Genomic DNA, 11571 nt, shown 5'->3' on the forward strand with positions numbered 1-11571 from the left:
TCAGCTTCACTCTGTGCTCGTGCCTGTGTAATAACACCCGTGGGATCGTCTGGAGGACAGACGGGTGGAATTACTGGGCAAGTGGGTGAGACTGGTCCAGTCATGAGTGCGCTGGCCACCTTGCTTGGAACCTCATTCTCCTCATCTGAGAAAACGGAACAGTGAGTTTTCTGTGCCATCACTAGCTGCACTGTGGGTCAGTCACACTGGCAGTCCCAGCACTTGGGAAGCTCAAGCAGAAAGATTACAAGTTCAAGACTAGCCAGGGATACAAAGTCAGGGGTGGTGGCACACCCTTTTTTTTTTTTTTTTTTTTTGGTTTTTTGAGACAGGGTTTCTCTGTGTAGCCCTGGCTGTCCTGGAACTCACTCTGTAGACCAGGCTGGCCTTGAACTCAGANTTTTTGGTTTTTTGAGACAGGGTTTCTCTGTGTAGCCCTGGCTGTCCTGGAACTCACTCTGTAGACCAGGCTGGCCTTGAACTCAGAAATCTGCCTGCCCCTGCCTCCCGAGTGCTGGGATTAAAGGCGTGCGCCACCATGCCCACCCCTTTAACCCCAGCGCTCAGGATGCAAGAGCAGGGGAGATCTTGAGTTTAAAGGCAGCCTGGTCTCTGCATCCACGGGCAAATCATGCACAGTTTCAATGGAGATGCTCAGAAAGTAAGTGTGTGTGTGTGTGTGTGTGTGTGTGTGTGTGTGTGTGTGTGTTCACTTGGCAGCTGGCACCATGGAGGTAGAAAGGGGGGCTCTGTGGCAGAGGCAGAAGCAGAAAGGCCAAACGTGTAAAGGTGGGGCATGATAGCCCAAGGTCAGCATGGGCACCTAACAGTGATAGCCAAGGCTGCCCACTCTGTCGAGCCTCTGCACACATGATCGCTGTAAACCCACCGGGGACCTTAGGAACCGGGGTGGAGCTGACCTCAGTCTACCATGGGTTAGAGAAGTGAACAGGCTTGCAGGAGATCACATGTCAGAAACTCCACAACTGAGACTCAGTCCTGGGCCTGTGTGACTCCTCTGCCTGGAGGGTGTGTGCTGGATGGGGGAGCAGGGGCTCAGGGCTCAGGCTATGTTCCAAACTGGGATTTTGAAGTCAGTGGGGGGCAAACAGGCAGGCAATGTTAGGCTTGGAAGAGAGGTCATTGTGGGAGATGGGAGCAAAGATACGCCAGGACAAACATGATACTGCTTACCCACTGGGCCTCTGCCAGCCCTAGGCTCCTGCCGGGCATCTGCATCCATGATCCTTTCCCCATAGGGGCTCCTGTGCACTCTGTGACCTTCTGTCCCACACAGGACCCTGTCCAGGGAAGGGAGGATCCTCTGTGTACTGTGGGGGCTTTGACAGTCTGCTGGATGGTTTTGTCCCTGGCCCAGATGGTGCCAGATGGGCTAAGCAGCTGGCAGGTGTTCCAGCCGGGAGAAGGCCCAGGAAGCCTGACGACGGGCATTCATTCACCTAACAAATAGGCCCAGGGAACTCCTGTGCCGTGGGCTGGGACAGGGGTTGCAACAGCCACAAGCAGTATGGGTACTGTCCCTACTCCAAGAAGTTATAATCCAATAATAAAAAAAAAGTCATCGCATTCCTTGGTCACTGTCCAGTGCCCTGTGTGACCCCATTATGATACCCACTTAACAGCTAAGAAAACTGAGGTTCAGAAACTGTCCCGCTAGTATTCCAGGCCGGAACACTGCTATGCCAAACCCCTCGTCGGGGCTGAGTGGGCAGGAAGGTGGGAGATGCTTCTTGGCATGTTTGAAGGGATGCACTGGCCTTTGTCCGCAGCTCTTCCCGACCCTATCACTCAGCAAAGCCTTCTGGAAGTTATCATGGTCACGCCCGTGTGGAAGCATCCCTACTGGCTTTTGAAAGACTAAACTCCCGAGACCTGGCTTCCCAAGTCCTGCAAACTCAGAGGAAGCAACCACGGGCCATGGATCCCTGATCCCCAATCCCCAGCCAGAGGGAAGAACAAGACTTGGGGGAGGGGAGTGCTCCTGACAGCCTGCTTTGTGGTAGTCACTCTCCCCTGGGCCTTTCGAAACTCACTGCAGCCTGGAAGGCAAGAGAGAGGCCAGGACCTCACCCTTTCAGCTCACCCGAGCTCCGTGGGCACAAAGACCGCTCGCCAGCCAGGGCAGAGAACCAGGCGAGACAAGCATCCTCCGCAGTGGGCATGGCTCCTGCATCTGAATGCGTTCCATTCAGATGAGAGGGACATCGTGGGTGCTTTCCCTCATCCCTCACCTCCCAGATGTTTTCATAATGATGGTGAGCACACCACTGGCTGGACTGTAGCAACCACAGCTCCTGGTTTTCCCTTTCTGTGTGCTATGCCAGGGGTCCCTGGGAAACACACTGCTGGTTCCTGCCACCAAGAGCCGATCAAATGGAAGCAGCCCGCCTTCATCTGGGGTGGTCTCCGGTCATCCAGGGCTCTTGAACATCCCATGGCAGGGGGCAGCTGAGCCTCAGAAACCCCTCATAGACAGATAGTGTGGCTGGGTTGGGTACCCACACCACAGGTGGTTAGGAGCCGGGACAGCTCAGGCCCCTGGGGAGTGGAAACAGAAGCTGGGTCTCCAGGATGCAGTGACAGCCAATGGCCTGTCCTCAGTGCACATGCGTGTCTTGTGGGCCTGGCTCGGGTGTTGTTCTTCCACACTAGGTCCACAGACATTGTTAGCCAACTGTGCCAGGCATCACACAGGCCTGGGATTCAGTGTCTGTTGAAAGCTAATCCCCACACAGGAGCGAGGAAGATGACTTCTGGTGTGTGTGCAAGTTAGGAAGCACCGTAGGGATCATGCTGGACAGGGCGAGGCCAATCAGATATTGTTGATGACATGCCTACACAGCAAGCGTCCCCAGAGGGCCCTGCTGCTTCCTGACTTTCCAAAGCCCACTCTGGCCTCAGGGTGGTGGCGGTGGTGGAGATTCAGGTTCCGATCCACCACGGCCCCTTCCTCACTGTGATTGGGAGCAGTCACGCATCCTCTCCAGACCTGCAAAAGGGGGCTGGCTCCTCTCCAGGGAGGGGACGCTACTAAGATCAAATGTGGCTATAGCACAGAGTGTGGCACACACATGAGCACTTACGCAGGCAAGGGAAGTCACCCAAGCCAGCTGTCAACTGCCCACCTGACCCTCCAATGGATTAAACTAGCCATGCATCAGTTTCTGGTGGGAGTATTGTCTCAGACACATGTTCTTGGCTATTTTACCAGCGTACGGACACAAAGAGCTTAGTCACAAATAAAGCTATGATGTTGCATGGTCTGCCACTGTCATAAATGTGACCCTTCAATGATCAGAATGTCATTGCTCACTGTGAGCAGCGAGGCTGTGCAGCTCTTTAGATCACTGGCGCCTCCCTCCTATCTATAGCTAGATCTCCATATATATACATATATACATACATATATATATACATATATACATATATATATGGGGTGTACATATGTGTATATATGTGTGTATATATGTATTATATGTGTTTATATGTGTGTATGTATATATATGTGTGTACATGCATGTGTGTATGTGTATATATATGCATGTATGTNTCTGTATATATCTGTATATATGTGTGTGTGTATATGTGTGTGTATATGTGTATATGTGTATGTGTGCATATGTATACATGTGTATATATATATCTGCATGAGTATATATACATATGTATGTATATTCATGTGTGTATATATATATGTGTGTGTGTAAATGTATGTGTATATGTGTGTGTATACGTGTCTGTGTGTGTGTGTGTGTGTGTGTGTGTGTGTGTGTGTGTGTGTGTGTATGAACCAAAGCCCCTGCTCCCTGATGACAATGGCGTGCCTGCGTTACAAAGGCCAGGCAGCACTGCCTACACTTTATTCAGAGGTTTCCTTCATGACCTTTGACTGCGGGACTTTGCAACCTGTAAGTCCCCAAATGTCCCTGGACCAAAATGTTTGAGATGTAGCCATCACCCTGGAGAGGAGCTGGCACTGGTTCCTCGCACTGCTGGGCACAGCACGGCACCACAATGGGGAGCGGAGAGACACAGCTGCGGAAGGGAAGGTTCTGGAATTTGCATTGAGGAGCCACCGGTGGTGCGGGCTGGGGAGGCTGGAGGGTGGAGCTGTCATACCATCTCTCTGGGTTTAATCTTGAATTTGCATGCTTTAATATGAAATCTAATTGCAGATGCTGAATTATGGCGGGGAGCTCGTCAGGGCTGACTAATTAATTAGTCAGATTTATAAGCTTTTGACTCTTTGAGATCTACGGCCCTGATTTGTCGCCTCGAAGCTCTTGGAAAATTTCCCCCTGTTAGTCCTCTTGGAGTGTTGAGAACCATCTTGGGGGGGCTGATTTGGAGGAGTCCTGTGATCCCCCTGAGGCAGTCAGGAGACCAGATCTCCCTACGAGGTGTCCCCTCCTTTGAGATCAGTGATGGCTTTATCCTGAGAATCCAGAAGTATCAAAAGCATGACTCTCATTCTGCATCTCTGAGCCACGACAGACATTGCTAGTGGATTACCAAATTCCTTTCTATAGAGTGGCCTCCTGGCTCAGCCTTCTTATAACCTGCAACCCACTGGATTCCTTGTTTTTCCCTTCCTGGGGTAAGCCCCTCTGCTTATACCTTGATCGTGGTGTCTCTTCACAGCGACAGAACACTAAGACACCATCAGAGGGCACTCATGGCTAGTGGGGAGGTTCTGGGGAATTATCCACCAGGGACCATTATGATTCCAGCTGTGCCCAGGGAAGGAGGTGACACAGCACAGGCAGGGGACATCTTCCTCCCTTTGGGTCTATTTCTCTATAGCCCATGCTGGCCTCAAATTTGATATGTAGCCAAGATGAGCTTGACCCACTGCCTCCACCTCCCAAATACTGAGATTAGCAGCATGGACCACACACACCAAGTTATTCCAAGTTGGGGACCAGACCCAAGGTTTCGTGCGGGCTAGACAAAACATCCTACCAACTGAGCCGCCACCACACCCGCCTGGCTTTTCTCTTCCTGTGTCTCTTACACAAGGAGCCCTTCTCAAATCTAACCTGAATCCACTGCCAGAAAGTTAGGAAATCCAGACAAACAAGGAGTTAGTGCTAACATCGCCATGATCCCCACCTCCACTCACATCAGCCGTGATCCCCACCCCACCCCCTCAGAGGCAGGTACTTTTAGCAAACACATCTTTGTGTAGTGTATACACACACATATTGATGTCACAGGATTTGTGCTGTTTGCCACACAGCACTTTGAAGCAGACCTTCACACCTCTCAGTACCGAGCAGTGGCCATGACCTTCCCGACAGTCCCTCACTGTTAAAATGCTGCACTTGTTCAACTGCCTCGCTGCCTCGCCTTGAACATTAGTTTCCAGTGGCTTCGTTGCAGTGAGCAACACTGCTGACCAGGACCCTCCCAACTCTGCTGCGAGATGCTTCCCTCTGAGATGCTCCAGCTTGGATTCGAAAGGCTGGGACATACCCTCTCAAGACTGTCATTAGCGGTGCCAAGTTGTCCTGAAACTCATGCCTCCCTCCTCTCCCCCACACTGGGGACCCATGTTTTTCTCCCATGACTTCACCAGGTGGAAAGCCACAGGCTCAAAACTCTCTCCAGCTTCTGGGGTGCTGCAGCTACACCCCAAAGGCAATGGAAATACAGTTCTCTCCTGCCACCTTACCCAGCACAAAGCACCTTGACAGAGGCCATGGCCAATCGGTGCAGCTGGTCACCCGGCATGACCGCCACAGCCGCCGGCCGCCTCCCTGCCCCACGTGTGTGCCTGGGTGTGTGCTCAAGGCCTGCAACTCATGCGCCTCGTGGCAGGACAGCGAGCTTGAGTTATAGCGGACCTGATTTCCCCGCACAGCTCCCATGGAGTTAACAGATGTACGCACGTCTGAGGCAGTCAGGCGGTAAGAGGCTTTGGGGCCGATCCTTCCCGTTTTGACAGTGTGTAATCGAGGTGAAGCCATAAATTTTATAAACAAGAATAAATGCCCCTTAGCAACATATGTCTGCTCGACCCTTCCAAGGTGATCATAAATAAAGGAGCCTAGCAGCCAGGGAGGGACGTAGGCATTACAGATGGCCGGCAAGGAGGACCAGAGGGCCTGTGACCTGAGATCAGCCACAGGGAGTTGCTTCTACAGACAGGGCCGTTAGATGGAGAGGTCACCTTGCACCCTGGGTCTGGAATCATCAGGATGCTTTTGTGCCATCTACTGGGTTGGGTCTCTGGCAGCTTTTGCCTGTGTCACTTTGAGCTGGCACCTACATCTCTCATTTTCCCTGGAATGGCTGCTTCCGCCTGGGCCAACCAGGGTCCTCTGGGAGCTTTTCAATTCTTTCCTCCTTTCCTAGAGAAGCAGCCTACCCCCACTTAATTACCAGCCCTACCCTAACGGCTAACTGCCCAAGGGAGGCCACCCTGGGGAACGAGATGCTGGGCAGGCTGGAGGAAGAGCCACGGTCAAGGCCCAGAGTGGCCTTGGCACCAGGCATGGAGAAGCCCCAGCTTCTGTAACAAAGGTGCTGATACACCTAACATACATGCACAGAAATCATTGGTCGACTCCTGAGAGCCTGTCTTCTTCCACCAGGGGTCAAACTTGGAACAACAGTTCTGTGGCTGGTGCCCCTACCTGCCAGGCCACCTCACCCACAGCAGGAGGGGGGGTTGCAAAGTTCTGAAGCGTGGCCTGAGCAGGGTGACATAGAGTTGAGCAGGGTGACACAGAGTTGAGCAGGGTGCTCAAGAAACTGAGGCAGGAGGATCTCTTATTCAAGGTCCATTGGCTCTGTAGTAATACCCTGTCTCCAAAGCCTGGTCCCACACCTGGAGCTCAGAATGTGACCTGAAGAGGACAAGCTGCTCAGCCATGACAGCCACACAGGCCAGGCCCTCAGCATCCGCTGCCAGCCCAGGTGGCTGCTGTTATTCTGTTATGAAGGCAGAGTGCCAGGCACAGTGGTGTACCATGCTAACACCAGCACTGTGGAGGGCCAAAGAGCACTCAGGAGGGAGGAGCGCAGGTTCCCAGGCAGCCTGGGCTACATGGTGGTTACGCCGTTAGGCTTGAGGTTCTCAGCTAAGGCATGAGAAAGCTATAGTCTGAACTCAAGTAACGGCGGCTCGAGTTTGTCATGCCCTGGTTCAACATCCCCGAGTTAGGTTCTTCCCTGACTGTCGGGCATGAAGACTCATCATTTTACCAGAGAGGGGACAAGAGGCTCAGACGCTGGGGAGTGAGTGACAGGGCTGGTCTCAGACCTGGGTCGGGGAAGCCAGAGGGAAGCTGTGCCCACAGATCACTCACTGTTCTTCCGGGTTGGGCAACCATCTGACTCTCCCAGTGGCATCTGTACACTCAGGCACTCCATCTTGCCTTCAAGGCTGGGGGGGGCTGTGTGAACCCCTAAGTGGCTGTTCTTGAAGAGGGTGGTTTTATTTTTGTCTTGCTCTCTTTTGAGACAAGGTCTTGCTGTGTTGCCCAGGCTGGTCTAAATCCCTAGGCTGTTCAGGGCTTCTGCCTACCTCAGCCCTCCAGGTGGCTGGGACAAAAGGCATGTGCCACGGTGCCCAGCTTGCGTGGGAATCTTACCTTGGGGTGACACGGACTTCTGGGATGCTTACAAACCTAGCAACCAACCAAGATAGAGCACGCACACCACCCCAAAGAGTGTGTGCACAGCTTTCTCTAGGATTTCTAAGGTACCAACTGATGGCTTTGGGGGTTCCAATTCCACAAAGTGACCAAGACCCCTCCCCAAAGCGCCCAGACCCCAATCTGCTTGTCCTCTGCTCAGCCTGGACAAAGCGTCATCCTCTAGGAGGAACTCAGAGCAGCTCTGGGCTCTGACATTGGAAGCCACGCCCTCTGCCAGAACCCCAAAGACAAATTTATTCCACTTGGTGATCAAGACAGGACCAGCTTGGGCACCGCACTGCCAGCAGGATCCTCCAACCCCGTCTGGGGAGAGAGATGAGCCACAAATCCTTCCAGGCACTGATTTATGTAGCATTCATGTGGAATTTATTATACAAAGAATTTTATTCAATTAAACTTGAAGTGCATCCGGATTCTTAAAGGTTCAGCCGTGATCACTGGGACAGAGGGATCATAAAACTGGATGGGCTGTCGGGAGGTGCTGGGGGGGGAGGTGAGGGTGACATTGCAGCTGACAGGGGACTTGGAACGGGGGACGTTTATCATTGGGATGTGCTAAAGTTCAGGCTCTGAAAATTACTCCACGAGAAACACACATTAACAATAGCCGTGAAGTATCAGTTAAGGGAGACTCGACAGCAATCTGTTAGTGCCTGGCATTTCCTGCCGCGGCCCAGGTCGTGATTAAAACGACTGTCAAGTGCCAGTGGGCGGTGTGTATGTGTGTGTGTGTGTGTGTGTGTGTGTGTGTGAGTGAGTGATGTGGCCACAGCCTAGGTCAGGGCTGAGCCTCAGTTTCCCTTCCTATAGAAATGTGAGCTCCACGCCCCCAGTGAGGCTCAGGCGAGGTCCAGTGTAAGCGCTTGGCTTGGGATCTCTGGTAGCACGTCAGGCTTCACTGTTGGGTTCATTCACCTCTGCAAATGCTGGTGAACAGTGTTCTAATGAGCCCCAACTAGGGGGCATCTTCTTGGGTGTGAGGTGAGGTATGGGGTGGAAAAACTTGGCAAAACCCTAAAACCCACTGAAATGTCCATTTTAAAAAGGAGGAATTTTATGGTGGGAGGACTGTATCTTAATAAAAGCGCTTTCTACAAAAGTTCAAAGGAGAGAAANCCTTCTTGCAATGTTTTCAAAGGTTGAATTATGAGAGACCGAGAGACAGAGAAATCAATGGTGAATGGGTCCAATTTAAAGGAGGCTTTGCAGCTTGTTAGCTCGCAGTGAGACTCACTGTATGAGGAACGTGGGTGGTGTACACAAGGCTAGGCAATGCCTGGAGCCTGAAGGTGGGGATTGACCTTTCCAGCGCCACTCAACATCTGACCTGGGTGTTGAAAGTGGTCGGGCACAGGCGAGGGGCGTGGCTTCCTAGTCTCTTGAGTTCATACTATCTTTTTTTTTTTTTNAGATTTATTTATTTATTATATGTAAGTACACTGTAGCTGTCTTCAGACACTCCAGAAGAGGGCATCAGATCTTGTTACGGATGGTTGTGAGCCACCATGTGGTTGCTGGGATTTGAACTCAGGACCTTCAGAAGAGCAGTCGGGTGCTCTTACTCGCTGAGCTATCTCACCAGCCCCCATACTATCTTTTTTAGGAAGATCTTGGCACATGGCTTCTCCCACCAGGCCCGGACCAACAGCATGATGCTTAAGTTCCCTCCTGTCTCTGGTCTCACACACATAGCACCAGCTCTGTACCCAATCCGTATCTCCCCAAGCTCCTCCCTGCTGGGCCTCTGCCCTTCACAGGACCCAGAAGATGCACGGCTGAAACCAAAGGCTCGCTGACTGACCAACAGTTGAGTTAGCATGGAAGGCGTGCCAAGCAGGGGCACAGGGAAGAGGCGATGGCTGAGCAGAGTCTAGGGTGTCTCAGATCTGCCCTCCCTAAGTCACTGCATACCATGAGGTTCTCAGGGCTGCCCCCAGCCTCTCATAAATATCCCTCTTCCCAAGGACACAGGTGTCACTGCGATGTCACTTCACAGGGAGAGGAAGCAGTGGCAGCCAGGGGAGTGACAGACCGGCCGTGGTGTGGCTCACGGAAGCATAGACCAGCCGAGGGACATCAGAGAGCGAGTGTCAGGCCAAAGACCACATCTCTGCCACCGCCCGAGGCGGGGAGGGCCGCCTGCCTCCGGCCGCCTGCCTCCTGCCTCCTGCCTCCTGCCTCCTGCCTCCTGCCTTGATGGAGAGGATACTCTGAGCTGCACCCCTGTGGACCTGCAGCTGTCTTTCCCTGATACGGTGGCAGTGATGGGCGGCGCAGAGGTGACTGAACTCCTCAAGCCTGCCTGCCTTCCCTTTATAAATGTGACATTTAAAGCCCCGTCGGCGCAGGTAAATCACAATTACATTTCCAGGGGCCTCTGGTACATTCCAAGTCCTTGAACAGCCTGAGTAGGCAGTTGCTTTCTCTCTCTCTCTTTCTTTCATACACACACACACACACACACACACATACACAAAGTGCACAGTTCAAACCTTCCCCACATTCATTCTCAATTCTGAGTGGCCCATCCCCTCCGTGGTCTCCAGTGTACCTTGCCTTCCTGAAGTTTGGAAGTCAGCTGACATGTTTGATACAACCTGGAGAAGCCAGAAGTCTCAAAGGTCCCTTGGGGGAGGGGGGTGAGGGTGGGCACGAGGTGATGCCGAGTCTGTAGCCCACCCCTACTTCTGCTCTCAGCACGACTGTCTGGAGTTGACCACTCGCCCACCATGCGAATTCAGGCTTCACACATCATGTTTCTTGTATATTTTCTCGTGGCTGCCCTCCTTCATGGCTGCGTATCTGGCTACTGTGAAGAGGTAGTCACTGAGCCTGAAGAGCAGAGAGAAGCAACAAGGATGTGAGAGGACCGAATGGCGGGTGCTAGCCGGTCCCTGCCTGCCTTCAGGGAGGTGTGAATGGAACACTCCTGATGGCACCGGCTGCAGTACACCCAGAGGGAAGGAAGGGCAGGGACTCTGGGCTACCAGTTCCTGAGCTGCTCCTATACTTCCCACAACAGACCCGCTGCATCCGCAATTCAGGGGTGGAGTAAGCATTCTCGTCTCTTTAAAAGCCAGGTTATGTCGGGGGAACTACGTTTTTGTTGTAATCCCTGGCGTGGGAGATGGGGCTGCTGCAGACTGTCCACAGGCGTCGGCTGTGATTGTCTCGTGCTCCTGGAGGGGCGAGATTTTGGCCAGCTGCAGATAGCTTAACTCTGAGGACTCTGGAGGGAGTATACACGGGAAACCCCGAGAAGGTCTGTGCGGCTGCTCCTGCTGAATGGCTGTTTTGCTGGTTGGAGAGATCCTGACGCCAGAGATTGGCCCTGCCCCAAGGAACCTGACATCCCTAATCAGTAAGAAGTAGTCCGAAGAGGTCTACACCCAGTTCTCCATTTAACTTCTTTTTCTCCTACCCAGTGTTGAGGGGTTGGAAGGGGTTGGGAACAGGTACCCAATCCAGGAGAGCTGCGTCAGCTCGGGAGCCTGCAGGTCAACCCGGCTCCAGGCTCTGCTCTCCGAGAGCTACATTTCCAATAGAGGCCTTAGGTGGGTCGTGACCTTGGAACTACCAACATTCTGGATCAGTCTTCGTGGCTGGGGCTCTCCTGTGCGTGGAGGATGGTCAGTGGTGTCCTTGGTCTCTACGTACTAAGTGTCAGTGGCATCCAGCATGACAACCCAAACCGTCTCTAGACATTGCTGGTGTCCCACTTGAGCAGCAGTGGCCTGCAGTGTTCTCATGAGAGCCTAGTCAGTCCTCCTAGTGACCTAGTCAGTCCTCCTAGTCAGTCCTCCCAGTGATGGGCTCGGGGAGTCCAGTCAGTCCTCCCAGTGATGGGCTCGGGGAGTCCAGTCAGTCCTCCCAGTGATGGGCTCGG

At 52.9% G+C, this 11571-nt stretch overlaps 1 protein-coding gene across 1 annotated transcript in view; it reads right to left on the minus strand.

Annotated features, from left to right (window-relative positions):
* Positions 1 to 9201: 9201 nt before the first annotated feature.
* Mmab (metabolism of cobalamin associated B) overlaps positions 9202 to 11571 on the minus strand; it is a 14409-nt gene continuing 12039 nt past the window's right edge. The window contains exon 9 of the mRNA XM_021187059.2: positions 9202 to 10517. Within this exon, the coding sequence (XP_021042718.1) occupies positions 10430 to 10517 (88 nt within the window). The 3' untranslated portion in view covers positions 9202 to 10429. The remainder of the gene's footprint in view (positions 10518 to 11571) is intronic.

Source organism: Mus pahari, chromosome 23, assembly GCF_900095145.1.
Source record: "Mus pahari chromosome 23, PAHARI_EIJ_v1.1, whole genome shotgun sequence".
Taxonomy (NCBI): Eukaryota; Metazoa; Chordata; class Mammalia; order Rodentia; family Muridae; genus Mus; species Mus pahari.